The 26,696-nt window shown below is 41.2% G+C and overlaps 1 protein-coding gene across 1 annotated transcript in view; it reads left to right on the top strand.

Moving 5' to 3' along the window:
* Window positions 1-26,696, top strand: part of Ttn (titin) — a 275,595-nt gene that overhangs the window by 95,801 nt on the left and 153,098 nt on the right. Inside the window, 36 exon segments of the mRNA XM_051166126.1 lie at window positions 47-325; window positions 1,071-1,358; window positions 1,535-1,822; window positions 2,284-2,574; window positions 4,267-4,554; window positions 5,104-5,196; window positions 5,299-5,584; window positions 6,825-7,008; window positions 7,489-7,578; window positions 7,676-7,943; window positions 8,042-8,302; window positions 10,233-10,442; window positions 10,651-10,728; window positions 10,831-10,857; window positions 11,231-11,290; window positions 11,439-11,522; window positions 13,207-13,278; window positions 14,148-14,192; window positions 15,042-15,443; window positions 15,879-15,938; window positions 16,322-16,399; window positions 16,552-16,629; window positions 17,197-17,283; window positions 17,513-17,593; window positions 19,954-20,037; window positions 20,414-20,500; window positions 21,972-22,055; window positions 22,275-22,355; window positions 22,493-22,570; window positions 22,737-22,811; window positions 23,054-23,155; window positions 23,579-23,680; window positions 25,600-25,680; window positions 25,866-25,943; window positions 26,140-26,223; window positions 26,432-26,515. Coding sequence (XP_051022083.1) covers window positions 47-325; window positions 1,071-1,358; window positions 1,535-1,822; window positions 2,284-2,574; window positions 4,267-4,554; window positions 5,104-5,196; window positions 5,299-5,584; window positions 6,825-7,008; window positions 7,489-7,578; window positions 7,676-7,943; window positions 8,042-8,302; window positions 10,233-10,442; window positions 10,651-10,728; window positions 10,831-10,857; window positions 11,231-11,290; window positions 11,439-11,522; window positions 13,207-13,278; window positions 14,148-14,192; window positions 15,042-15,443; window positions 15,879-15,938; window positions 16,322-16,399; window positions 16,552-16,629; window positions 17,197-17,283; window positions 17,513-17,593; window positions 19,954-20,037; window positions 20,414-20,500; window positions 21,972-22,055; window positions 22,275-22,355; window positions 22,493-22,570; window positions 22,737-22,811; window positions 23,054-23,155; window positions 23,579-23,680; window positions 25,600-25,680; window positions 25,866-25,943; window positions 26,140-26,223; window positions 26,432-26,515 — 4,998 coding nt within the window.

The raw sequence follows: 26,696 nt of genomic DNA on the forward strand, positions 1-26,696 counted from the left end.
TGGTCCTGATCTGTCCTTCAATGGCTGCTTATCTCTTTTGCTGCAGAACCACCATATTTTGTCAAGCCGTTGGAGCCCGTGAAGGTGACAGTTGGTGATTCTGCCTCTTTACAATGCCAGCTTGCTGGCACTCCTGAAATCGGGGTCTCCTGGTATAAAGGAGATACAAAGCTGAGGCCCACTGCCACCTGTAAAATGCATTTTAAGAACAATGTTGCCACACTGGTTTTCACCCAGGTTGGCAGCAATGACAGTGGAGAATATATCTGCAGGGCTGAAAATAGTGTTGGGGAAGTGTCGTCATCAACTTTCCTGACCGTTCAAGGTAAGCGCGATATTGTAAAAGCAAATGGGTCCATGCTTCTTCTAGGACATTCAAAATACTCGATGAAGGCCTTCCTTAGGGGAAAACCAAAATGTTATTTTGAGGTTAAGTCATTCCAGTTAGAGGTAGCAACTCACCTGTTTCCCTTGGGTGATTGACAATTTTAGTTTGTTTTTCCGGTGCCCTTGTTTTATATCTGTCATTGGATGAAACTCACCAGGTAGACCAGGTTGGATAGCTTGACCTCAGCTCATGGACCATCATGCTACCTCTGCGCCTCTGAGGTTATCCATGTGTGTTGCCACATCCAGCTCCACTTTTTCTCCATCCTTTGTATACAGCGAGATGACAAGATGTTCAGTCGTAAAGATCATGCTACCATTTACTTCCATAAATCTTAAAGGAATATTGGTGACTTGTATTTTTAAATATATCCTATGCCTGCCTTATTCAGATAGCTTGAAGGGAATCTCAAAAGCAGGAGGTTCTGCTGGCTGGCCAGGGAAAGAACAGGTCTCTAGTTGATCAACACCTTGTTGGCTTATAGGTGTTGTTTTTTGTTTTGCTTTGTACCTCCTACTTTACATTTTCTCCAAAAACTCACATGCTATTTTCTATCTCCAAGTTAATGTGGAAACTCTTAATACTCCATATTTTTAAAGAATTTTTTTGTACACTTGCAGGGTGGCTATGACTCAATTTAAAATGTGCTGCTGTGTTCATTGCTTTAATCCTGTTCCCACAGAGCAAAAACTTCCACCATCATTTTCTCGGCAACTGAGGGATGTGCAAGAAACTGTCGGGCTGCCAGTGGTTTTTGAATGTTCCATAAGTGGGTCAGAGCCCATCTCCGTGTCTTGGTTCAAAGATGGAAAGCCGCTGAAAGACAGCCCAAATGTACAGACGTCCTTTTTAGACAACATCGCCACCCTGAACCTTTTTAAGACAGACAGGAGTCTCGCGGGCCAGTACTCCTGCACTGCCACAAATCCCATCGGCTCAGCTTCTTCTAGTGCCAAACTCCTTCTCACAGGTCTGTGGCTCCTTAGGCATTCTGTGGCCATAGTTGGGATTTTTTTTTTTTTTTTTTTTTTTTTTTTTTTTTTTTTGTAGTCACATTCAGAATTTGAAAGGAAGCGTTGCTGTTTCTTCAATGGGCATGGCCCAAGTATGGGATTCTGAAACCTTGTCCTTGTCATCTCTCTGCAGAGGGGAAGAATCCACCCTTTTTCGATGTCCCTCTGATGCCTGTGGACGCTGTGGTAGGAGAAAGTGCCGACTTAGAATGCCATGTCACAGGCACACAGCCCATCAAAGTCAGCTGGGCCAAGGACAACAGAGAGATACGGAGTGGCGGAAACTACCAGATCAGTTACCTGGAAAACAGTGCGCACCTGACCATCGTCAAAGTGGACAAAGGTGACTCCGGACAGTACACCTGCTATGCAGTGAATGAAGTTGGAAAAGACTCCTGCACGGCCCAACTTAACATAAAAGGTAGAGTTTATTTTGTATGGCATCCAATCCTGGGCAGTCCTTTGAGTGTGTAACCTAACATCTTTAACAATACCACGTTTCTGATGATTTCTAGAAAGCACCTGAAAACAAATAACACGACAATTTTTATGAGGGGATATGTTTGCTTAAAGAAAAGCTGATGTCACTTAATCTGTATTTCCTAAAAGTTGATATGTCCTCCTCAACCCTAAGATGGAGTGTCTCTTCTTATAAATGTCTGGCTTGAAAATGCCCATGAATCATTTCCAACATCCCTTTGGTCAGAGAACAGCTGAGCCTCGGCTGTGGAAAGAAGAACCACTCAGGACCATGACTTGCTGTGCTGGGTTTGACTACATAGCCTTGATACTTAACGAGAAACAGGGCTCCCCTCTCTTGGAAGCCTCATAGTAATAACCTACCTCTACATCCATCTCAGTTATCTTTTTAATCTCTTACAGAGCGCCTAATCCCACCAAGCTTCACTAAAAAACTATCTGAGACAGTAGAAGAAACGGAAGGGAACTCGTTCAAACTGGAAGGGCGGGTGGCAGGTTCCCAGCCTATAACTGTTGCTTGGTACAAAAATAATGTGGAGATCCAGCCGACTTCCAACTGTGAGATCACATTCAAAAACAATGCACTACTGCTGCAAGTCAAGAGAGCCAGCATGGCCGATGCAGGCTTATATACCTGCAAGGCAACCAACGATGCAGGCTCTGCCCTGTGCACATCTTCCATTGTCATCAAAGGTTAGTCGTCCTCATAGCTCTGGCCTGTTATGATTTTCTTCACACACTTCCGTGCGTATTTCTTCTGAAATCTGGGCTCAGTGTAGAGGCACAAACAAAAATGTGCATTAGCCAGTGGATGCCATTGTTACTTTATGTGTTGGCTAAAAACACATTATTCGTGACTCTATTATGTGGTTCCTTAAGGCAGATTTCACTTAAGAAATGGACTCCAATGTCAGATTTCTAAGTCACGTCCCCAAGTTCTCTCAGGTAGCCAGAATTCAAAGCCTTCTTTGATATGTGTGCACAGGCAATGGGTATTTTGATGAAATTGGTCTGTTCTGAACATGTTATAAACTGCCATAGCATGTTCCATTGACTCTGACTCCCTTCTACATTAAGAAACATTTCCTTTTGTTTTTAAAGAATAATTGTTTAATATATATATTACTCTTATCTTCTGGCCTAAAGTTAAATAGTAATACCAGACCAAATGGTAAAATTTGATCAAAAACTACTATCTTGGTAGAAAATTATATATTATAAATGAGATGTACTTAAACACAAAGCTCTTATTTTAAGAAAGGAAGCAGTCTAAATCATTTCAGATCTCCCTTATAGTAACTTCAGACAGATAAAAGTTTACAGACCATCATAAATTATTGCAGAAGCCAGCTTTCTAGAAAAGCACATAGTGGTCATCACAGGTGAGCTGTTGGCCACCTCAGAGTGAACTGATGAGCCAATATCATTCCTTACATTAGTTACTATTGTAAACAGGTTAATATTACCAAGTTGTCTTGGCTACAAATTCAATTTTAATCATTTATATGTTAAGATTGAAATGCATCAGGTTTCGGTACATGTACTAAAATGAAGAGCGTGTTTTTAGCAGTGGCTTAGTCTCAAGAGGGCTTTGCCGCTGGGTAGACGCTCTGGGGCTACTTTTCCATGCAGGCTTATTGAAGCAGCAGGTGCCAGGTGGTGTGATCGGGAATGTTGCCTTATTTTATCTCTAGGTCTCAGAATCACTGAACCTCTGGAGCTACGACAGAACATTACATCACGCATGTCCTTGCTGTCGTGTAACTCACTGTTCATCTTTGTTCTCAGTTGGACACTGAGCTTCAGTTCTTAGTCTCTTTGGGCTAAATCTGGATTTATTCTTAGAGTAGCTGTAGCTGAATTTAAAATCTGAAACAAACCATCAGAGAAATTCCCATTAAGATTTGGGCACATCTGTAACTCCTCTGACAGTGGCTCTCCTCCATAGGTGTTAACGAGCCCTGCTTCTCTGCATGAGCAGGATTCCCTCCTAAGCCTTCAGGTTTTAGAGTTTGGTTTTTCGGAAATGCTGCTGCCTGTAGTTTAAAACTAATCAAAACCATGTTACACTCCACAGACATTGATAGCAATGCCAGCATAGAGCTTAAATCAGGACGCAGATGCTGCGTTGGTTTGTAGACAACTTGGCAGCTGTTCTTTGCTTGTTTTTAAATCTTTGCTTTTTTTTTTTTTTTTAACCCAGCAAATGTTAACAACTGCTCAAAGAGGAATAAAGTCTGGCTTATAATTCCATCCGCCATAGTGTCTGCTGCCACCTGTTGGTGGGAATCTATTTTGCCCTTTCCGCATTTCTTTTGTGAATCATAATGTACCTTTCTCTCTATGCTCTCTGTCCGCCTCATATGCATGCCTTTTCCTTTCCAGAGCCTAAGAAACCACCTGTGTTTGATCAGCACCTTACTCCAGTAACAGCCAGCGAAGGCGATTTTGTGCAGCTCAGCTGCCATGTGCAGGGATCAGAGCCCATTCGGGTCCAGTGGCTGAAAGCTGGCAGGGAGATGAAGCCTTCGGACAGATGCAGCTTCAGCTTTGCCAGCGGGACAGCTGTGCTGGAACTCAAGGAGGTGGCTAAAGCAGATGGGGGAGATTATGTGTGTAAGGCTTCCAACGCGGCTGGGAGTGACACTTCAAAGTGCAAAGTGACCATTAAAGGTACAGACACCAAGAAAGTGTGTTGCTCATTAAAACAGAAACTGCTAATTATAACTTACGTAAGAATGGAGCTGATGTGCTAGACACATGAATTGTTTGTCATTAGTAATCTGCAGCCCTTGTAGTGAAAGTATCTAATGATTTAATGGAAATAATCTCAATACAAAGTATATAAAGTTGCCCAGAGTTCACCAGGCTATCCCTTTAAACTCTCACAGCATATCCACAAGGATGGAGATATCTATATATAGTCAATGTAGATGCTATGCTGATGTGATGTCAGATAGCTTGATGTCATACCCTAAAGGAAATCTATACAATAAAGTTAAGTCTATAAATGGCAGATTGGATGCTAGGAATCCAGTTGAGTTCAACCTACTATAGCCGTCATTGGATTGAATGGCTATGAAACTTCTCTGTCACTTATGACTCACAGCTAGTGAGTCTTGGGGTACACTGCAAGGCTCTAAACATTTGTTTTGCACACCACAATACTTATTCCAACTTTCAAGTTTTTGTCCTCACAAAACATGGAAATGTGTGTTTCAGAAAAGCCAGCTGCGGCCCCAGCAGCCAAGAAAGCAGCGGTGGATGGAAAACTCTTTTTTGTATCAGAGCCTCAGAGCATCAGAGTAGTGGAAAGTAAGTGCACAGCCTCTTTCATGTGCTGCCGGCTTCATTTCAGAAGCACCAATTTGGGCAAGATTGATTTTTGAATGAATAATGAGTGTGTTTATCCTTTAGAAACCACCGCCACATTTATCGCGAAGGTCGGAGGTGACCCGATCCCGAATGTTAAGTGGACGAAGGGAAAGTGGAGGCAACTGAACCAAGGAGGCCGCATTCTCATCCATCAAAAGGGAGATGAATCAAAGCTGGAGATTCGAGATACCACAAAAACCGACTCTGGCTTGTACCGCTGTGTTGCCTTTAACAAGCATGGGGAGATTGAAAGCAATGTCAACCTACAGGTGGACGAAAGAAAGAAGCAGGAGAAGATTGAAGGTGACCTTCGCGCGATGCTGAAGAAGTAAGTCCTGTCAGAACTGTGAGGCGGACTGCTTACTCACAAAGGGTCTTCAGGAGGCGTGGGCCAGCTACTGCAAGACTCGGGAGTATTAGAGAACCTAGCATAGCTCATCAGTGAGAGACAAGTTAGTCGGCCATTGTTACAATACTTTGTATTGGTTTGGCCTTCAAAGCCAATAACTGACACAGAGTCTGAAACTACTTTAAAGCTGTTAGCATTAAGCACCGAGCAGAATCTAAACTGATAAAAATCTACTGGTAAACTAAACAAACTACTCTAAACCTCATAACGTATATATATCCCAAGCACTTGCCACTGTGATCCTTGGGCTGTTTCTCTCTCCTGTCCTAGTCAACTGTCAACTGTCTTTTTTTTTTCCTCCTCTCAACTGTCAAAACTTGGCTCTGCCCCCTCTCCAGGAAGTCCCACCTTCCACTTCCTGTCCTTCTGCCCAGCTTTATTGACAGTTGTTATATCCACTCGATACATTCCTCTACAGGCCATATTTAAGTGGAATTTAGTGACCTGATGAGATTGTATCTGAGTGGTGGTGGGAAACAGAAAACGAGATATATCTGAAATGTTTGAAACAAAAGGAAATGGCCAAATACTAATGTCCACATCTGAGAAGCTTCCTTCTACAAAATTCTTTTATGCTATGGTTTCCTAGATCAATTATTTCAAACATTTCCATAACCATCTATAATTTAAATATAATTTGTGTTTCAATATAATTACTGAATTATCACTCACTTTTCCACAGTTCTTTTCCAAGACATGTCATATTTAAATAAGGTTTTCAGTTGCTATATCATATAGCTATCATTAACTGGGCTCCTGGTTATAAGCTGAACAGACACATTTCTATATTCTTTCCTTTTCCCAACCCATTGATCAGATTTCAACACTGTATGACTATAGCCCAGTATTAATCCATTCCATCACCAAACTGAGTAGTAGTAGTAGTTGTTGTTGTTGTTGTTGTTGTTGTTGTTGTTGTTGTTTTACTGTTTTGGTCCCCCCCATGGTAAAATTAGCATGTAAAATTTATTTCTTAATGATTTATTTTTTTATTAAATTATTTATAATATAAAATTACAAACTTTATTTATTCCTTAATTAGCACACTGAACTGTTGTATGGTGGGGGGAAAGACTGAGACTGACCGTCTTTCAGGTGTGACAGACGGGCTGAACTACTAAGCAGAAGACAGGCGGTTGATCTCAACTTGTTTTTTTAGGACTCCAGCCCTAAAGAAAGGATCCGGGGAAGAGGAGGAAATTGACATCATGGAGCTTCTCAAAAATGTGGATCCTAAAGAATATGAGAAATACGCACGCATGTACGGGATCACCGACTTCCGGGGCCTCCTTCAAGCCTTTGAGCTGCTGAAGCAGAGTCAGGAAGAGGAGACTCACCGACTGGTACAGCCTCTGCTGCACTGCATCCTAGGACGACACACCAAGCCTCTCCTTAGCAGGATGCCTTCTGTTCCCAGGGCACTACATTTCTAGGAAACAATTTACTATAACCTAGCTATAAGCTTTACTGTAATATAACAAACACCAAGAATGGAAGTCAGAGGGCTGGAAGGGACAGCTTGGTGGTTAAGAGCACAGGTTGCTCTTCCAGGGGACCTGGGTTCAATTCCCAGCACCCACATGCAGCTTACAACTGTCTCCAACTCTGGTTCCCGGGAATCTGATGCCTCTTTTGCCTCCTGCCAGCAACACACATACATGCAGGCAGGCAAAACACACATACACATAAAGAAAGATAAATCTTTTTTAAAAAACACCAAAACACGTAAGAATTTTAGAATTTTAAAGAATGGAAATCAGACATAGTCGTGTACCTGCTGGTTCAAATTTTTGTTCCTAATGTATTATCCCCCCCCCCCTCAGGAAATTGAGGAGCTAGAGAAGTCTGAAAGAGATGAAAAGGAATTTGAGGAACTTGTTTCATTTATTCAGCAAAGGCTGACACAGACAGAGGTAAAATGAACTGTGTTAATAATAAAGTGGACAAAAATATTACTGGGAATTATAAGAGAAGAAATGACTTGCACATGTTAATTCTCTCTTCTCCTAGCCTGTCACCTTGATCAAGGATATTGAAAACCAGACAGTTCTGAAAGATAATGATGCCATCTTTGAAATTGACATTAAGATTAATTATCCAGAAATCAAACTCTCCTGGTACAAAGGGACTGAAAAGCTGGAGCCCAGTGACAAATATGAAATAAGTATTGACTGTGACCGGCATACACTCAGGGTCAAAAACTGTCAACTTAAAGATCAGGGCAACTACAGGCTCGTTTGTGGTCCCCATATCGCTAGTGCCAAGCTAACTGTGATCGGTGAGTTAGAAACCATTTAAAAGCCTTGTGAGGTTGCTGTTGAGCACATCTGCATGTGACACTGACACTAAGCAACATGTGTTCCTGTGTCACAACAGAGCCTGCCTGGGAGCGTCATCTCCAAGACGTCACTTTGAAAGAAGGCCAGACCTGTACCATGACGTGTCAGTTCTCTGTACCAAATGTGAAATCTGAGTGGTTCAGAAATGGCAGAATCCTGAGACCCCAAGGCAGAGTGAAAACAGAGGTAGAGCACAAAGTCCACAAGCTGACCATCGCTGATGTTCGTGCGGAGGACCAAGGCCAATATACCTGCAAGCACCAGGAACTTGAGACTTCAGCAGAGCTCAGAATCGAAGGTGGGTGAGAGGCTAGGCAGAGTTACTGGATGAGCACAGAGCCTTAACAGAGCCAAAGAGCTCCTGTGTCCTCACCCTCCCATACAGATTCACACACTTTTCCTTGTGTCAAAACTCATACAAATCCAAAAGGAAAATATTTAACCAAACGTGCATTTCTTTTAGACAGAAATCGGATTTTAATCTAGACTAACACATGATTTTTTTTTTTTAATGGTTATTTCTTCTTAAAATTCTCTCATCTGTGGCTGTGGTTCCTAGAATAAAATCTTGGATGAGATAAGAAGTTGTAGTTATAAGTCTAAAGGATTGTAATTAGGAGTTGCTACTTTATTTGTGGGACTTATTTCGATGTTATAGGTATGAAAGTTTATAGATAAAATTAACACTGTCATGTGATAAGTAATGGCTGTTTTTTAATATTTTTAATTAATATATTTAATTATTGTATAATAATATATATTTAATATATTGATTAATTTACGAATTCTAGTCTCACCTTCTGAATCTCGAAAGTAAAATTTCTAACTTAAAGAGTAACAGTACCTAATTTCGCTAGCTTTTAGGCAACTAACTTTAAACTATCCAGGGAAATTTTTTTCCGGTGTCTCATTATTTGGTATCGTTCTAATTGTTAAAAGAAAATTATATTAATCTTATTTTCAGAGGCATTTTGGGCTTCTGAATTACTTTGCAATGAATATGAGTGCCTCGTTTTTAAAGTTCAGAAAAAAGCTAAACACATTCATGTTAGAGAAAAGTTGAAAGTGCTAATCATTTATTTAAATAAGTAAAGGTTTTTAATATGTTCTTCAGTGACAAAGCTCACCAGAATATAATTTTCTGCAAGAAGCACATATAATGTTATGTGTGTAGTCTCATTTCCACATAAATTTGAGCAAAAGTCTGCCCACTCCTGGCCACCCTGCAAAAAGGCACCCTGCTGTCCCAGGCAGGGGGTGGGGGGGGCGGGCAATGCCTTGGTGTTTACCTATCTGTGCTTGCAGAGTGGGGTTTCTGAACTCTGGAGGGTCCTTCCTCTGAAATTTAGAATTGCAAATTTCCTGTTGAATTTGAAATCATTCTCTGGGGAAATCTTTATAGAAGAGACTACTGTAGGTTCTAAATAACAGAAAAATCATTTTCTCGAGGTAAGAGAGGGCTTCTCAGAGGAATTGGCTGTAGAGTTGCTTATGTGTTCCCTGTTAGGAGCCTCCTATTTCATCAACAGTTTTGAAATCTAATTCGACTGTGGGTTCCAACCTCCCTTTGGCATCTCCTTCATCTGAGTATTTAAGGACTCCTGGGGGTTGCTTCTCACGCTCTACTATCCATCCTGTAGGAAAGCCCTGCAGAACTGGAACAGTCTGGAAACTAATACAAGAATGGGTCACTACTGTTCTGCACTTGCATTTGGGTCCTATTGCTTTCTATTATTTTATAAGCGAATAAAAATAGAAGCTGAGCATGGTAACACATACCTGCAATCCTGGGTACCTGGGAGGCTGGGACAGGAAATTACATACCTGCAACCATGGATACCAGGGAGGGTGGAGCAGGAAGTTGGCATGTTTGAAGTCACCCTGGGAATCTTAGACTTTGTCCCAAAATACAAAATAAAATAATAAAATAAGGTTCTGGGGATGGTATAGCCCTTCTTTGTGAAGCCCCAGGTTCAACAGCAGTACCACAGTAAAATCATCATCATCACCATCATCATCACCATCATCATCTAACTTTGCTGGGGTTGGTGGCACATATGCATATCCTTTAATTCTAGTACTTGAAAGACCAAGGCAGTGGAGACCTGCTTGGGCCACACAATGAAACCCATCTCAACCGCCAAAAGTATTAAGTATCTGAGAGAAGTGTCGGCTCCAGAGATTCCTGTCTAGACAGTCTAACTTTGGACCCCTTTGTATTTAAACAGCTGAGCCGATTCAGTTTACAAAGCGCATACAGAACATTGTGGTGAGCGAGCATCAGTCTGCTACTTTTGAGTGTGAAGTGTCCTTCGATGACGCCATAGTGACTTGGTACAAAGGACCAACAGAGCTGACCGAGAGCCAGAAATACAACTTTAGGAATGACGGCCGCTGCCATTACATGACCATTCACAATGTGACCCCAGATGATGAAGGTAATTGCTCGGGTAGTTTCCCAGTGAATGTGTCCTATGATCCTCGCTGTCACCTGTCTTTGATATTTCTACCTTTAACTGTGCTTATATTCTACAAGTCTATGTGATGCACTTTAGAACAAAGAGAAAAGACGGTTGTAAACAGGAGCATTATATTTAACTGAAGGAGTGTATTAGGAGGCTAATGCAGGATGGTTATTCCCTCCAGGTGTCTACTCGGTAATTGCTCGGCTGGAGCCGAGAGGCGAAGCGAGAAGCACAGCAGAACTGTACTTAACAACTAAAGGTGAGGCCAGGCCACGGGAAAACACGGGGCAGCCCTGAGAGCAAGCATCTTGCCCAGGCAGTTCTACATATTTAAAAAAAATGTTCTCTTTTTCTTTTGCAGAAATAAAACTCGAGATGAAGCCTCCTGGTGAGTTACTATCTTTTAACCATTGCTTATGAGAAGTTCAGTGTAGTTTTAGAAATACAAGAGCCCAGTTGTAATACATGAAGTCACCATTTCTCTTCTCAGTAAAATGCTGTTCCGTAAAACAATTTTGAACAAAATAATGTTTCACTGTATGAATCTGGAGGGGGGAGGGGAAGAGATGGAGATAGTAAAGATTGCTACTAGCAGCACACAGATGGCGTGACACAGGGCTAAGCTCTCATGAGTACTGAACTGTGTGCCACGTATTACATGGATCTCACTGTCGGCATGCCCGATGCTGCTGTTGGGACTCCCCGAACAATTAGCACGTGTTATCAGCCCCCCAGTGCTTATTCCTACATGTTACTTGCAGATATTCCTGACTCCAGAGTTCCGATCCCAACCATGCCCATCAGAGCAGTCCCACCCGAAGGTAAAAGAACCTCCCTTTACCACGCAGGGGCCATTATACATAGATACTGGTGTTACCTGTTCTGGTTAAACCCCTGAATTAACAAACAAAATGCGTGAGATGTCTCATAAGACAGGAAATTAAAACATGATGCTAATTTCCCCCCCAGAAATCCCTCCCGCGGTTGCTCCTTCCATCCCTCTCCTGCTGCCATTGCCAGAAGAGAAGAAGCCACCAGCAAAGCGTGTTGAAGGTATTACCTGACACCTAATTGAAGCAGTGAAACAGAGCGCCACAGTCTGGCTGTGGAAATGTGGCTTCATATAGCTTGTGCTCCCTCTTGTGGTCAAGAAGTTGAATGGACTTCAAAATGTTATTTTCCACTTTATGTTTCGAAATTCTGAAAACAATCAATTTAACTAAAATGCTACACTTAGTTTTAAAATGTTGCAAGGGAATTATGAGGCCAGCTTGGTCTGCAAAGGGAGACCAGGATAGCCAAGGCTACACAGAGAAACCTTGTCTTGGAAAAAAGAGGGAGTGTGGGGGGGGGGAAATTACTTAAATATTAATTCAAATTAAATCTATTTCACATGTCCCTGACTACTATGCCTAAACACCAATTTGATAATAATGAAACCAGTTTGTTGGGAAGCTTATAGAAATACACCATATTTATACTTTTAGCAACTCTTTGTAAGTCACCATTTGTATAAAATACAGTTGAGAATATCTTTGACATGTTTGACTGGGTCTTTGTGGGAGTTGTTTATGTTTTATTTTGTTCACTAAGAAACAAGGTACCTAATAAAGAGATTGAAGCTGGGCGGCATAGTTGCATCCGAGCCCAGCAGGCAGAGACAGGATGATGGCTCACAGGACAAGCCAGGTGGGGCTACATAGTAAGACCCTGTCTCAATGGCAAAACAAAAACAGGCAAGCCCTTAAATGGACCAAGGAATTGACCATCTCAGATGCTAAACACTTAAAGTTGTAAGGTACTGTCTGCACCCGGAAGCTGTACAACTCAGACAGCAGGTTGCCTGAGACTTCCTCGGGCTACAGATTCCAAAGTTGCTAGGAGAATTCTCTCAGCATAATCATAAAGCATCTGCTGCTCAAAGCTGCGCTTTCCTATAGCCTGATCACCAGCACTATAACAAAATCATGGGTGTGACATGTGAGTCTCATAGTGTCTGCTGCAATAGATATCAAATGCTTGAACTGTTTTTCAGCCAGTTCCAAAGAAATTCAGTATTTTTCATTCAATTTTATGACTAATACACTTTTAGTAAAAGAGAGAAACATGTTTGTAATTCATAGGAGCAAACTTGAGTATATTTCATCTACTTGTGGCACGGAGATGGATAATCAAACATCATAAATTGGATCCCATGATGCTTCTGTGGCCAGAAGCAATAAGTTCTGTTAAGAAATTGTCTGTCCCTAAACTGGAAATGTCAGTGTGGCTGATGGTATACATTGCAAAACTCGAGATTTTTAAATCAGATTTTTAAAATCACAAGGTGTTCCCTGTTTACAAGGATGAGAAGCCACAGACGATATGGTTAGAACCATGGCCAAACTCTACCGCCCTCAGTATGACATGGGTTGGGCTTTAACTCTTTTGTTTGTTTGCTGTTCTCCTGACAAAGTTGGCCTCTACACCCAAGTGAGGCACAGAGGAAAGGGCATCCCCCCCTTCCTCCTCATCTTCTGCTGACTCTTACCCATCATGCAACCAGTGGATGTACAAAACCACAGTATTTGTTCTACTTCCCTCCAAAATATTTTTTTTCATTTTTTTAACATGAGATTTTTCTGAAGCAAGTATCTCGCAATAAAGCTTATTTTATCTTATTCTCATCAACATCTGAAAAACAAAATCAAAATGTCCCGAAACAATTTACTTACGTCTGATTTTTTTTTCTCCTTAGTGACTAAAAAGGCTGTGAAGAAAGACACCAAAAAAGTTGTTGCAAAGCCTAAGGAAGAGGCACCACCACCAGGTATTATAATAAACTTTAAAAAAAAAAAAACAAATTTAAAAAAAAAAATCAAGAAGTGGCTTTAAGGTTTTCATTGTGGATAAGTACTTACGATGTAGGAAACAGGAAAGGGCAAGAATTGGAGTTCGTGAGGGGGTGACCTTCCCCCACCCCATCCCTCGTGTCCTCTTCCATGTCTATCTTCCTGTGTCCACACCTGCTGTCTGCTTGCTGTCTGCAGCAGACAGCTTGAAGGAGACTTCCTGTCCAGCCCGCTGTTGCTCCTGACCAGGCCTTCCCAGCATGTGTTCAGGGGCTGAGGCTATGCGCTGCTACTGCAGCCCAACTTCCTGCTTTTCCTTATTGTAACATTAGAAGAAAGGAAACGGCACCTTTAGGAGAAAAGTGATACATCTTGGGGGGTTTGTGGAAGACATCCTCTTGAGGAGGATGGGAAACATAGGAACCGCCTACCCAGAGGCAGACACAGAAGCACAGGCTCCACCCACCCATCACACAGACTTTCCCGAGTGGCTGATTTGAACGCGTGGGTGTTTGGTGAACTTCATAGTTAACAACTGAAAAAGGCAAAAACCTGAGTTTTACCCAGTAGACACATTACACGTTTCTTTGTTACTTTTCCTACATTTGGATTCTTTAAAACCAGCCTAAACCAGAATGAAACTCCAGCCTCTGTGTGTTTGTTATCCTGACCTGTCATAACAACTCGTATTAGCTTGGCTTGGGAGTGATGGCTTTATAATGCTCCTGTGAGGGTGCCACATTAGTACTGACTCATTATGCAAATGACCGTGAGATGCTCCAGATTAGTAAACATTAAATAATACATAGTCTAAACGTGCACTTTGTGTTTTTTGAAGTGCCTGAAGTTGCCAAGAAGCCCCCACCTCCTACTCCCATGATTCCAGCAAAAGGTGTGTAAAAAGGAATTATTAAGCATTTTATCGTTTACTCCTGAACTTTGCATGTGCTTTCTTTATTATTTTTAAATAGTTGGCTTCCAGGTTATTGTGAAATTTTCAAGTGCCCTTGGCCATTGTCAAGAGTGCTGGGAGCAATGGCTGTTTCCTAGTGCTCCTTTCCAGGGACAGGAAGCCAGGAGGATGTCCCTGTACCTCTGCAGCTACTGGGGGGATGGGGGGGGGGGCGCGGGCAGGGGGGAAGGGCAGCAGTGAGGGATGGAAAGGAAAGAGCCCTGTGAAACTTTACTTTATAATTCACACAAATATTAAGGATTTATAAGTAATGCTGATCTCAAAGATATTTAAAAATCTGTTATATTAAAAACTAGGAATTACTTTATGTAAGTTTCTTTTGTTATTCAGCTGACTAATGTGTCAGAAGTAAGTTCCAAGAGAAATACCTTTGCAGAATGAAAAAAAAGGGGGGAATGACTACAGAAACATTAACCCTAGATTCCATAATTTATCAGGTGTAAAGTGTTTTCCATGGCCAGTTACTAGGAACTCTCCAAGCACTTGGAGCAATGGAAGGTATAGCAATTTGAAGCTGCCCGCTGAATCTATACTATTGACACTAGAAGAAAGTCCTCAGATCAAGAGCAAAGAACATCTGGACATTCATGTTGCCTAGTTAATAAAATAGAACCCATGCAAAGCAAAAGATCAGAGATTCTCAGTGTAATACCCCGGCATCTGAGGTGCTTGATATTGAGTGACTGGAGCTTTTCCATGAATAAAGCTTTCTGATGGGTGTAACTAATGATTTCCCCTCCCATACGCCCCACTCCTTTTGTCTTTCAGCTTCTGAAATTATTGACGTGTCCTCTAAGGCTGAAGAGGTAAAAATAACAACTATCACCAGAAAGAAAGAGATTCACAAGGAAAAAGAGGCTGTGTACGAGAGAGAGCAAGCCGTCTACGAGAAGAAAGTTCACATAGAGCCCTGGGAAGAGCCCTATGAGGAACTGGAAGTGGAGCCGTACACAGAGCCCTATGAAGAGCCGTATTATGAAGAACCCGATGAGGACTATGAGGAGATCAAGGTGGAAGCTAAAAGGGAAGTCCACGAGGAATGGGAAGAAGACTTTGAAGAAGGCCAAGAATATTACGAGCGGGAGGAGGGCTATGATGAAGGGGAGGAAGAGTGGGAAGAGATCCGCCAAGAAAGAGAAGTAATTCGAGTTCAAAAGGAGGTTCACGAAGGTATGTATCTCCCGGGTAGCTTTTCCTCCTCTGTTGCTCATTTTCACTCAGTTCCTTACCTTTTGATGCTATTGTCTGATGTGCAGTGGGAGTGAAAGAGAAAACGATCAGTTTGTTCCCTCCAAGGCTATGGCTCTTTAACCACTTGCTCTTTGGGATAGACATTATCTCTGGTTGTAAGGATGCCTTGACGTTGCAGGTTGGATCACTTACTCCCAGTGCTATTGTCTAATTCAGAAGTTCAGTGCCTGTTGCATCGCTATGCAGTTCTGTTTTGAAACTCTCCATTGGAGTTGTGTTAGTCATGTGACCCCACCAACATGGCAGATCCTTCATCCAATAGCAAATCATTCTTAATTTTTTATCATTTGCAACAAACACAACCTATTAGAATTGACCAATTTAAGAATTGCTTATCTTGTGTTTTTATTAAAGAATTACATGAGAAGAAAATCCCAGCCAAAGTGCCTGAAAAGAAAGTACCACCTCCCAAAGGTATGTGACTACAATCATTTAAATAAACCAGAATATCCCTGTTGTTATCACGGCTTGTTCGGCAAGGATGTCTGAAGTGAGAGTTAACTCCAATAGGCACAACTTCTCTGCGCTTTATTGTATCTGTGGGGTTTCTCTTAAGAATTTATATCTACTTGATATAATAAACTGTTAAGTGAAAGACCGTGACAGTAAAATTAAAATCACTATAAATAATCCCAGGAACTTGTGCTTAAAGTTGAAAACACCAAACCTGCCTGTCTCTAGAAACATCATGTATGTCTGTATACATATTTACATACATATATGTGTGTATAAGGAGCATGAGAGAGAATTTTCATAGAAGTTCTAAAAGTACTGCAATTTCTTTAAAACATTTGCAGTTGTAAAGAAGCCAGTAGTTGAAAAAATTGAAAAGACTTCTCGAAGAATGGAGGAAGAAAAAGTTCAAGTCACCACAGGTATAGATACCATTTAAAGAATTTTCTAGTGACATGTACATAAGTCATATGCTCACATGTTATTTATATAGTTACTCAAACTGACATTCTAAAAAAAATTGTGCTAAGAAATACCCTTCACAATACAAATATATTTGTACATATTTTTGAAGTACCCGAAGTTTCCAAGAAGATTGTTCCACAAAAACCTTCCCGGACTCCAGTGCAGGAAGAAATAATTGAAGTGAAAGGTATACATCTTTATTTTTAAGCTACAAGATTCCAATTACTGTAATCTATGCTTATGTATATCTGAACATACATCGCTAACTCATTCCAAAGCACCATGAGGACTGCACATTTTATGTTGGGTTATACCTATGTATAATCCAATAACTACTTTTGCTTTTAGTCTCGCATAGAAGTTACATTTTTAAAAAAATTTACGGAAGGTTTTGTGTTTAATGAGTAATGATCTAACTTTACCATGCAGTATGTTGCATTGCCATAATATTTACCATCCTGTAATTTACATGAATTGATCCTAATAGACTTGGGAAAGTAGTGCTTATTGTGCATAGAAGTTGTGTCTATTTGATTCTCATTTGATAGTGCTTGATACAAGACTGCGTGGCTTGTTTGTCCAGAGAGTTCAAAAACATGCTTTGTTTTCGTCTTGAAACTGATTTTGTTCTTAATCTACCATACTAATGCACTCGGCCTGTGTGTAAAGATTTACATATGGCATACCATCTGTGTCTCATCTGACGTCCTGGCCTAGAAAAGGAAACACTAACATGGTAATGCTCTCTTTAAAGTACCAGCTGTACACACCAAGAAGATGGTTATCTCTGAAGAAAAGATGTTCTTTGCGTCTCACACAGAGGAAGAGGTGTCTGTCACAGGTATAAGGCAGATTTGAATTTGAGAGCTCATGACACAGAGTTTCAGGGGCCTTTTTATCCCCTTCTTGTGTGATGTTGTGGGCGTTTCTGTCTCCTTGTGTTTGTTTCTCTGTTATCTTTTTCCTCTCTTGTCTGTCACCTTTAATTATTTTTGTTTTGGCATTCTTAGTAAATTAGAATTGCCACCCACATGTTCTGTCAGTAATTAAGGTGTGTATTTCTTTTTAAGTCCCTGAGGTACAAAAGAAAACTGTCACTGAAGAGAAAATTCATGTTGCAGTTTCCAAAAAGATTGAACCACCACCCAAAGGTATCAGTCATTCATTCTCCGTTTAAAATGTTTTCAGGCAAAATTCTCAGGAAATATCTAACTTCACTGATACTAAGTATCAGAATCAGTCCAACAACTGACAGACCTAGAGTCTGGATGGACAAAGCATTCACCAGAGACGACTTAAAAGGACCATGAGGAAAGCACAGGAATGAAACAAAAAGGCTCCATTCCCTGTCTCTGGACACTTAAAATCTAGTGACATTTTTATTTGGAGATAAAGTATGGTGAACCCCCTCACACCAGCTCACCAAAGACTTTTTAAAATGTAGAGAATCTTCTTAGTTAGGAGTTTAATATGCCAGAAGTATTTTTAAAACGTTTTTTTTTTTTCAATTTATAGTTTAAGCAAATTATATTAGAAATTCCTTAAAACTCAAAGCGTATAACTTAACACTTCTTCTGCGTGTTACTCCTCTCTGTTTCTGGGATGTTTGCCTCTGCTGTTTGCGCAGCAACCATGCAATATGATGGTGGCCTACTGGCCAGCTCTTTCTAACACAGAGCTGTAGAGCACCAGTCGTCTCATAGCCAGGGTGTCAGTATTTACCCCACCATTGAAATAAAAAGATATAGTAACCACGGGGAAAGGTAGTGGACATCTTTAACCCTACTGGCCAGCTCTTTCTAACACAGAGCTGTAGAGCACCAGTCGTCTCATAGCCAGGGTGTCAGTATTTACCCCACCATTGAAATAAAAAGATATAGTAACCACGGGGAAAGGTAGTGGACATCTTTAACCCTACTGGCCAGCTCTTTCTAACACAGAGCTGTAGAGCACCAGTCGTCTCATAGCCAGGGTGTCAGTATTTACCCCACCATTGAAATAAAAAGATATAGTAACCACGGGGAAAGGTAGTGGACATCTTTAACCCTACTGGCCAGCTCTTTCTAACACAGAGCTGTAGAGCACCAGTCGTCTCATAGCCAGGGTGTCAGTATTTACCCCACCATTGAAATAAAAAGATATAGTAACCACGGGGAAAGGTAGTGGACATCTTTAACCCTACTGGCCAGCTCTTTCTAACACAGAGCTGTAGAGCACCAGTCGTCTCATAGCCAGGGTGTCAGTATTTACCCCACCATTGAAATAAAAAGATATAGTAACCACGGGGAAAGGTAGTGGACATCTTTAACCCTACTGGCCAGCTCTTTCTAACACAGAGCTGTAGAGCACCAGTCGTCTCATAGCCAGGGTGTCAGTATTTACCCCACCATTGAAATAAAAAGATATAGTAACCACGGGGAAAGGTAGTGGACATCTTTAACCCTACTGGCCAGCTCTTTCTAACACAGAGCTGTAGAGCACCAGTCGTCTCATAGCCAGGGTGTCAGTATTTACCCCACCATTGAAATAAAAAGATATAGTAACCACGGGGAAAGGTAGTGGACATCTTTAACCCTACTGGCCAGCTCTTTCTAACACAGAGCTGTAGAGCACCAGTCGTCTCATAGCCAGGGTGTCAGTATTTACCCCACCATTGAAATAAAAAGATATAGTAACCACGGGGAAAGGTAGTGGACATCTTTAACCCTACTGGCCAGCTCTTTCTAACACAGAGCTGTAGAGCACCAGTCGTCTCATAGCCAGGGTGTCAGTATTTACCCCACCATTGAAATAAAAAGATATAGTAACCACGGGGAAAGGTAGTGGACATCTTTAACCCTACTGGCCAGCTCTTTCTAACACAGAGCTGTAGAGCACCAGTCGTCTCAGTAGCCAGGGTGTCAGTATTTACCCCACCATTGAAATAAAAAGATATAGTAACCACGGGGAAAGGTAGTGGACATCTTTAACCCTAGCACTGAGGAGGCAGAGGCAGGGAGATCTCTGTGAGTTTGAGGACAGCCTGGTCTGCATATCAAGTTTCAAGCCAGCTGTGCATACATAGTGAGACCCTGTATGGAAAGAAGGAAGGAAGGAAAGAAGGAAGGAAGGAAAGAAGGAAGGAAAGAAGGAAGGAAGGAAAGAGGGAGGGAGGGAGGGAGGGAGGAAGAGAAAACTCTAGACTCTACACCAAGGTTACATCCTCTTTCCCTAGGCAAATTTAAGATATAAAAACAATGTCACCTAATGCAATTATTCTCATGCAAACAAAGCAAGAGTTCTCCCACTGTTTGTGAGAGTGCAGGAACTCATGCCATTAAGATGGTGGATGCAGTTGTCCCTTTTCTACTTAGCCGTTCAGCCATCTCCACGAGCCTTGGTTTCTAAACTGTGATTTTCTCATGTCCAACTGGCATAAAGGGAGAATATCTGTCCTTTACTCCTATCTAATAAGAATACGGGTCTTGTCAAGATGAGCAGTGTCTCAAACACAGTACGTTTCTTTTTAAAGTCCCTGAACCACCTAAAAAGCCAGTTCCAGAAGAAGTGGTCCTCGTTCCCACCCCTAAAAAAATGGAACCCCCAGCAGCCAAAGGTAGAACAATGTTTCTTGGGTTCTGTCCTGTTGGGTCTTTTGTGTGTGAGACCTGTGTGTTAACAAAATGCTACCAGTGAACAATCCTTCATATATTTATTCTCCATCTATGGGTTTCAATAATTTCTAGTAATACATGTTAATAACTGTTTTAGATGCCAGACCATCCTACACGGGTATTTGTCCGCTCGTGTCATGTGTGTGACGTCTACATGGTGTTGATGTACTAAGCATTCCATTTTGCCACAAGCAGAGCATACTGAATTACTTTTTAACTCTTAAGCTCTTCATGAGGCTTTGTGCTTTCCTATAATCTTAAGTGTCTCAGAAGAAGGCTGTGATATTCACCACTGTTTCCACAATGTTGTCTTTAAAGTTCCTGAGGCTCCCAAGAAACCTGTGCCAGAGGAGAAAAAACCGGCTCCTATTCCCAAGAAGAAAGAGCCAGCTGTTCCTCCAAAAGGTATCCAGGATGGCTGCTAGAGACAGCCATCACCCCAGAGGCCAGCAGCCTTCATCTGTACCATACTGTCCTTGTCCTGGTCCTGGTCTCTTTGGCATGTTCCTCGTGTTTAAAACATGTGTGTCACCTTTGGGGATACATTCTTATTGCACATTATTTATGATGCTGAGCATTCCTAGGGCGGTGCCCAAAAAATGTTTTGAAAAGAAATAACTATGTCAAACTGCTACCTTAAATGATTAATATCTTCCTTGAGGAGAATTTGTGGACCGTCTTCTACAGACATGAATATAGAAGCAAACATTTCTCTTTCACTCTCATGCATGTGTCTTCTTCATCGAGACATTGTCATGTGTCCGTTATGAGGAGACTGAGGGAGGCTGTGTCATTTGGAGAGGGTTGGCAGATGAGCCTAGTGTGCTTGCATAGCTGTTCTGCCTCAAAGCCCACGGTAGTGAGTCTTCGGTAGAGATGGACAGATTTTTGACATTTACTTTCCCTGTATGTCTTCAAATTCATTAAATACACTGCAAACATTTGGGAGTTTGTTCTAAATGACAAAATGTCTTACAGAAAAGCACCTGTGCATACATACACAGCATTTTATGGCGTAGAAGTCCCCAAAGCCATCGGCATACTGTCCTACTGCAGGACCTCTTCCAGAGGGCATCCTGCATCTTGTTTATACTTTAGGAAACCCGAAACAGAAACTCAGAATGCACTCAGCAGAAGACAGCTGCATGGGTGTGACTATTCTACAGGGTCATAGTTCAGAAAGCTCAAAGTGTCATGATTTATCCCACTTTTGAAGCAATGTATGAAGAAACTTTTTTTTTCCTGTACACTCTACATTATTGGTATAATCATTAACCGATTTGTTTTCATCAGATCATACCAACAGAGGTAAAAAGGACACTTAGTAAAATGCTGGCTTTGACCATGCTCAACACTCAGAACCCAAGTATCTACGTTTAAAATAAAATAAATAAAGTCTATGGTGGATGGATGAGTAGAAACAGTTGGCTCTCCTTGGGGCTCACTCGTCAGTGAGCCTAGCCTACTTGGCAAGGTCTAGGACAGTGAGGAACCCTATCTTAAAGGAAAACAGGTAGTGCATAGCACACCTGCAAAATAACATCCAAGGTTATTTCTATCATCCCAAACACACACGCACCTACACACACACACACACACACACACACACACACACACACACACACACATCATACTAACATACAGGAATGAATTCTATACACATTTCTGTTACATGACACATTTTAATCTTTTAAGTGCTTCTAAAACACTGTATGTGACAGTTTGTATATTGTGCCTTTAAAGTGGGGTCTCTCTGCATTGTACCAATGAACAGTCTTTAGCATCAACGTGCTGTGTGTCGCTTTTGGAGATGTGCCTGTTTCCCTTCCCAGACATGAAACATGCCTGCACTGATGTGCTGTTTTAAAACTTTAAGTCCCAGAGGCTCCAAAGAAACCAGCTCCTGAAGAAAAGATTCCTGTTCCTGTGACAAGGAAGAAGGAAGCCCCTCCAGCTAAAGGTAGGCCTACTTGCCAATGAACAAGCCCCATTTTTAATGTCTAGAGTGCAGAACAGTTTGTGTTTCTCTGTTAACTTGTTTGTTTAATTCAAAGTGAATGTATTACGGTCAGTGGCAATGCAACCAAAGTTCCTGTCTACCTGTCTAGTCTCTTTCAAAATAATTATGAATTAGCTACTTTGAAGACTATAAACCCAATTCTACAAATGTCTTTTCAAGTTCCTGAAGTGCAGAAGAAAGTTGTCACAGAGGAAAAAATAACCATCATCACTCAAAGAGAAGAGTCCCCACCACCAGCAGGTACCCCATCCCATCTCCATAAAATAACTGTGTCTTTCCTCCGAGCTTCTTTAATTGCATGTCTTCTTTTATGGGCCTGCCTGTTCTGTGTTCATTTGCCTATAAGATTTAAAAAAAAAAAAATATTATTCTTCAAGTGCCAGAAATACCAAAGAAGAAAGTTCCCGAAGAAAAACGACCTGTTCTTCGGAAAGAAGAAGCTCCCCCACCAAAAGGTATTGTCAGGCCCTCTTACAAAAGCTATCTTTTACAATGCAGGGCTTCAAGGCAGGGAATGACTTGGGAGCTTTGTGGTGAGAGAGCAGCGTGGGTGGGCATGCTCTGTGCTGGGTGGTCAGTGGAGAAGTATCAGAGGTCTAAATGTGTATAATGTTTCTAAAGTGCCAGCTCCACCTAAGAAAGCTGTCCCTGAGGAGATTGTCCCGGCTCCCATCCCAAAGAAAGCTCCTCCCCGAGGTAGGACTGCTCTCCGTCTTCTGGAGAAATCTTGTAGTGCGTGAGTTCTTGCTATGTAGGTCAAGTCTGTTCTCGTGCTGCCCCTCTTTGTCTCACTTCTGTGCATGTTCTTGGGCTCTGCAATCTCTTTGTCCACTTTGCTGATGAAAGTGACAATACCCGCGAGACTTCCCCAGACTCTGGGGAGAGGGAGTTGGTATATTCCTTGATATTTAAGCTTCAGCATTGATTCTTTCTTGAAGCCGAAGTTTCTAAGAAAACTGTTGTCGAAGAGAAAAGATTTGCTGCAGAAGAAAGACAATCGGTGGCAGTTCCCCAGAGGGTGGAAGTCATGCGGCATGAAGGTACCTAGCCAGGAGGGAGGACAGTGCTGGCTTTCTGCTCCCTTGGAGGACTCTTCCTTAGGGTGTAAATGTTCATCAGAACCTCTTTTTATTTTGTATTGGTGTTGGAACACATCTGCCTGCTGTAGCCTTCTGGAGCTATCTTTTGTGTCTACCTTGGTCTTGAATCATTCTTGGAAAAGTGAATAAGGTGTTGAAAAGGAAATCATTCTGAATTTGGATGCGCTGGGGCGTAATTTGGTTCTTCTGGTCTTGGGCTTTAGTCTCCTCTTGTCTTATCTCTCTCTCCCTCTTGTAGTTAAAAAAGTACCATGCCCTGTGCAGATAGAAGACTCTTTGTCTATCTGCAGTGAACACATGGCCACTGGATGTATTCCGGCCCACCGAGTTTAAGTCAAATCTTATCTTTTAACCCATCTACAGAGGAGGAATGGACTTACTCTGAAGAGGAGGAAAGAGTGTCAGTTTCTGTGTATAGGGAAGAGGAGAGAGAGGAGGAGGAAGCAGAGATCACAGAATATGAAGGTAAATCACAGACACAAGCGAGGGGTGATTGCTATAGGGCTAATAATGAAAGTCATCCAAAAGGAGTGGTGCAAATTCTTCTAGTGGCCTTAGTATAGTTACCTTTTTAATCAAAATACAAGATTCAGGAGCATTCACTACACAGGAGTAAACCAGATAAAGTTCTTTTCTATCTCTTCTTTGGCTATGCAGAGGAAATGGCTTGGCCCATCAAGGGGCCTCCTCATATAGGTGCCTCCTCCTTTCATGAGGCAGGACTTGTCATCAGTGTGGCTGTGATAGGTGGTAAACACCTCACCTTGGTTATCTGGTATATACATGACTTTTCTCAAAGCATGTATTCTATAATACACAAAGAAGAATATCATCCTGTACACATCTGTATATGTACACATGTGCATATCTGGTATAAAAGTTCTATTAAATATTATCCTTACAGTGAGTGATTTACCTTGATGTTTTTTATTTTGTTGTAGTCTATTAACTTAAAAATGCAAATGATGATCCATTAAATGGACTGTCCAGCTCCTAATTCACTATTTAAAAAGAACAAGAAAATGCATGATATATTTACCTTCCAGATGTCAAAGGCACATCTGTCAAAAACACTACACTCAAGGAACTTGCCTCTAGTCCACAAATAGGAGAAAATAAACCAGACCCAGTAGTGTCTGTGATCAGGCAGACTTGTTTAGATGTTCCATCAGTGATAATGACAATGCCTGATGCTTTTAATGATTGAAACAGTAAGCTTCATTGGGATTCCCTTTGGGTAAAATAAAGCCCTATCAGGTTTACTATTAAAACCTCACACTCTTACGAACACTGTGTATCCAAAGGAACACTCTAAGTAGGGATAACGGTGACTCTGTTATAAAGAAAAATGGGTGCATTCATGGCCAACATGACTCTCTCCCTAGTGTTAGATTTTGAGTACCCTAGCTGTTCTCAAGTATCTCTGGCTGATAAAGGGCAACTCTTCACACCCCCTATCTCCTCTTGGAAGAAAACTCCACATGAAATCCAGTGATTACAAACTTCATAGAATGGTTTAGAATGCAATAGTGTGGGCCATGACTCCCAAACAAACCTTCCGGTACAGCTGCATTTCCCGGAATAGGCCATAAAACTGGACACAGTCAGGACTCTGGTGGGTTTGAAAACTCTATCCTTCCTAGAAATGTTTGGGAAATCAAACAAAGCACACATGTGGAACATCTCACAGATCTGGGACAATTTCAGTTTTCGATACAGTATGCTGTATAAACTTCTCTCAATGCTCCAAACTCCATGCTCCAAAGTGCAAAGAGTAAGATGCTCAGCGCTGCTTGTGACTGCATTAAGCTGAAAAGCTGGGTAGCCCCAGGTGTCTTCTCATTTTAGGTAACACATGTCTTTTTAATTAGCCCTTTCTATAATAATTGTATAATAAACTTTGTATACACAAGCTCAAAAAAATCACATAAACCCTCTTGTCTCTTCTACTACAGCTACCCAACTGAGCTTGGGAGCAACAGCATGAACAATCTCTCCCTAAAGTCTATGTTTCTGCCTTTTTGCATTTAACTCTACAGTGTTAGATTTTTCTTTTTTTTTTTTAAACCTAGCTTCAAATCCTGTGCTCCTATTTGTTTAGTCACTGGAACTGCTTTTTGTCATGCACATGTCCTGTTATCCCTGTGAATCTGAGCCATACTGTCTTCATGGTATACACTAAATTAGTGAAGCCAACACTCTTCTTTAGGATATTTGCTCTGATTCAAATATTCTTTGGGTATTTTAAATGGAAACAATCAGGGATTCAGCAAATATTAACATTTGGCAATTTTGATTACTCTTTTGAAATGATAAATTATAGTTAATATTAAACTTGGAAAAAATGTCTACAATTTTTCTTCTTTGAAATTAATGTCTTAAAGTGATGGAAGAGCCCGAGGAATATGTTGTGGAAGAAAAGATACACTTTATCTCTAAGAAAGTAGAAGTTGAACCAGCCAAAGGTACACAGACTCTTAAATATTTTATCCCTATATTGGTTTGTCTCATCCTTTATGCTCTTTTATATCTAATTTACCATCCATATTACAAATATTAACAAGTAGCATGACTGAAAAAAAGGTCTCTTACATACTTGTCTTTCAAAATCTGTACATTTTCTACAAGTGTATTTTATAATCTTTTCAAGTGCCTGAGAAGCATGAAAAGAAAATTATACCAAAACCAAAAGTTCCTGCTAAAATTGAGGAGCCTCCACCTGCTAAAGGTACAGTCTCTCTCGCAGAAGTGCAGTTCTGTCTGTCTTGACATGTGGTACGCATCACTATGGTTTTGTCAGAATTTGTATACAAACGCTTTGTTAGTATAGTCACCAATGTTGGTGTATGTATGTGATCTTTGTAACCCCCTAACAATGATACTTCCTAACAGAATACAAACTAACATTCTTAATATTTCCAAAGTTCCTGAACCACCGAAGAAAATTGTCCCAGAGAAGAAAGTTCCCGCACCAGCTCCTAAAAAAGAAAAGGCACCACCAGCCAAAGGTACATTGGGGCTCACTTTACTCTTGTATGACACCTCACTCCCTGTCTTCATATCAAATTGATGCATTCTTCAAATCTTTATCACACTGGCAAGAAAGTAAGTGTCTCTGTGTGTGTGTGTGTGTGTGTGTGTGTGTGTGTGTGTGTGTGTGTGTGTACTTGGCACTCTTTGCACCATGTTTGACCACATCGCCTGTTGTTTTCAAAGCACCTGAAGAACCAAAGAAACCAGTTCCAGAAAGGAGGGTTCCTGCAGAAGTGGTTGAGATAGAAGAACCTCCCCCAACCAAAGGTAAACAGCATCCCCAAAGGGGAAAATAAAAATGTAGAGTCTTATCTTTTTCTTCTTTCTCTGCACCATCCACTGGGTCATAATTTTTCTATGTAGATTGTTACTTAGTGTCCGTTTGTTGTGGTAGTGTGTTATGGCTTTGTTATTACTTAATCATTGTGGTATTTAGTTATGTGTGCCT

This window comes from Acomys russatus, chromosome 24 (genome assembly GCF_903995435.1).
Source record: "Acomys russatus chromosome 24, mAcoRus1.1, whole genome shotgun sequence".
Taxonomy (NCBI): Eukaryota; Metazoa; Chordata; class Mammalia; order Rodentia; family Muridae; genus Acomys; species Acomys russatus.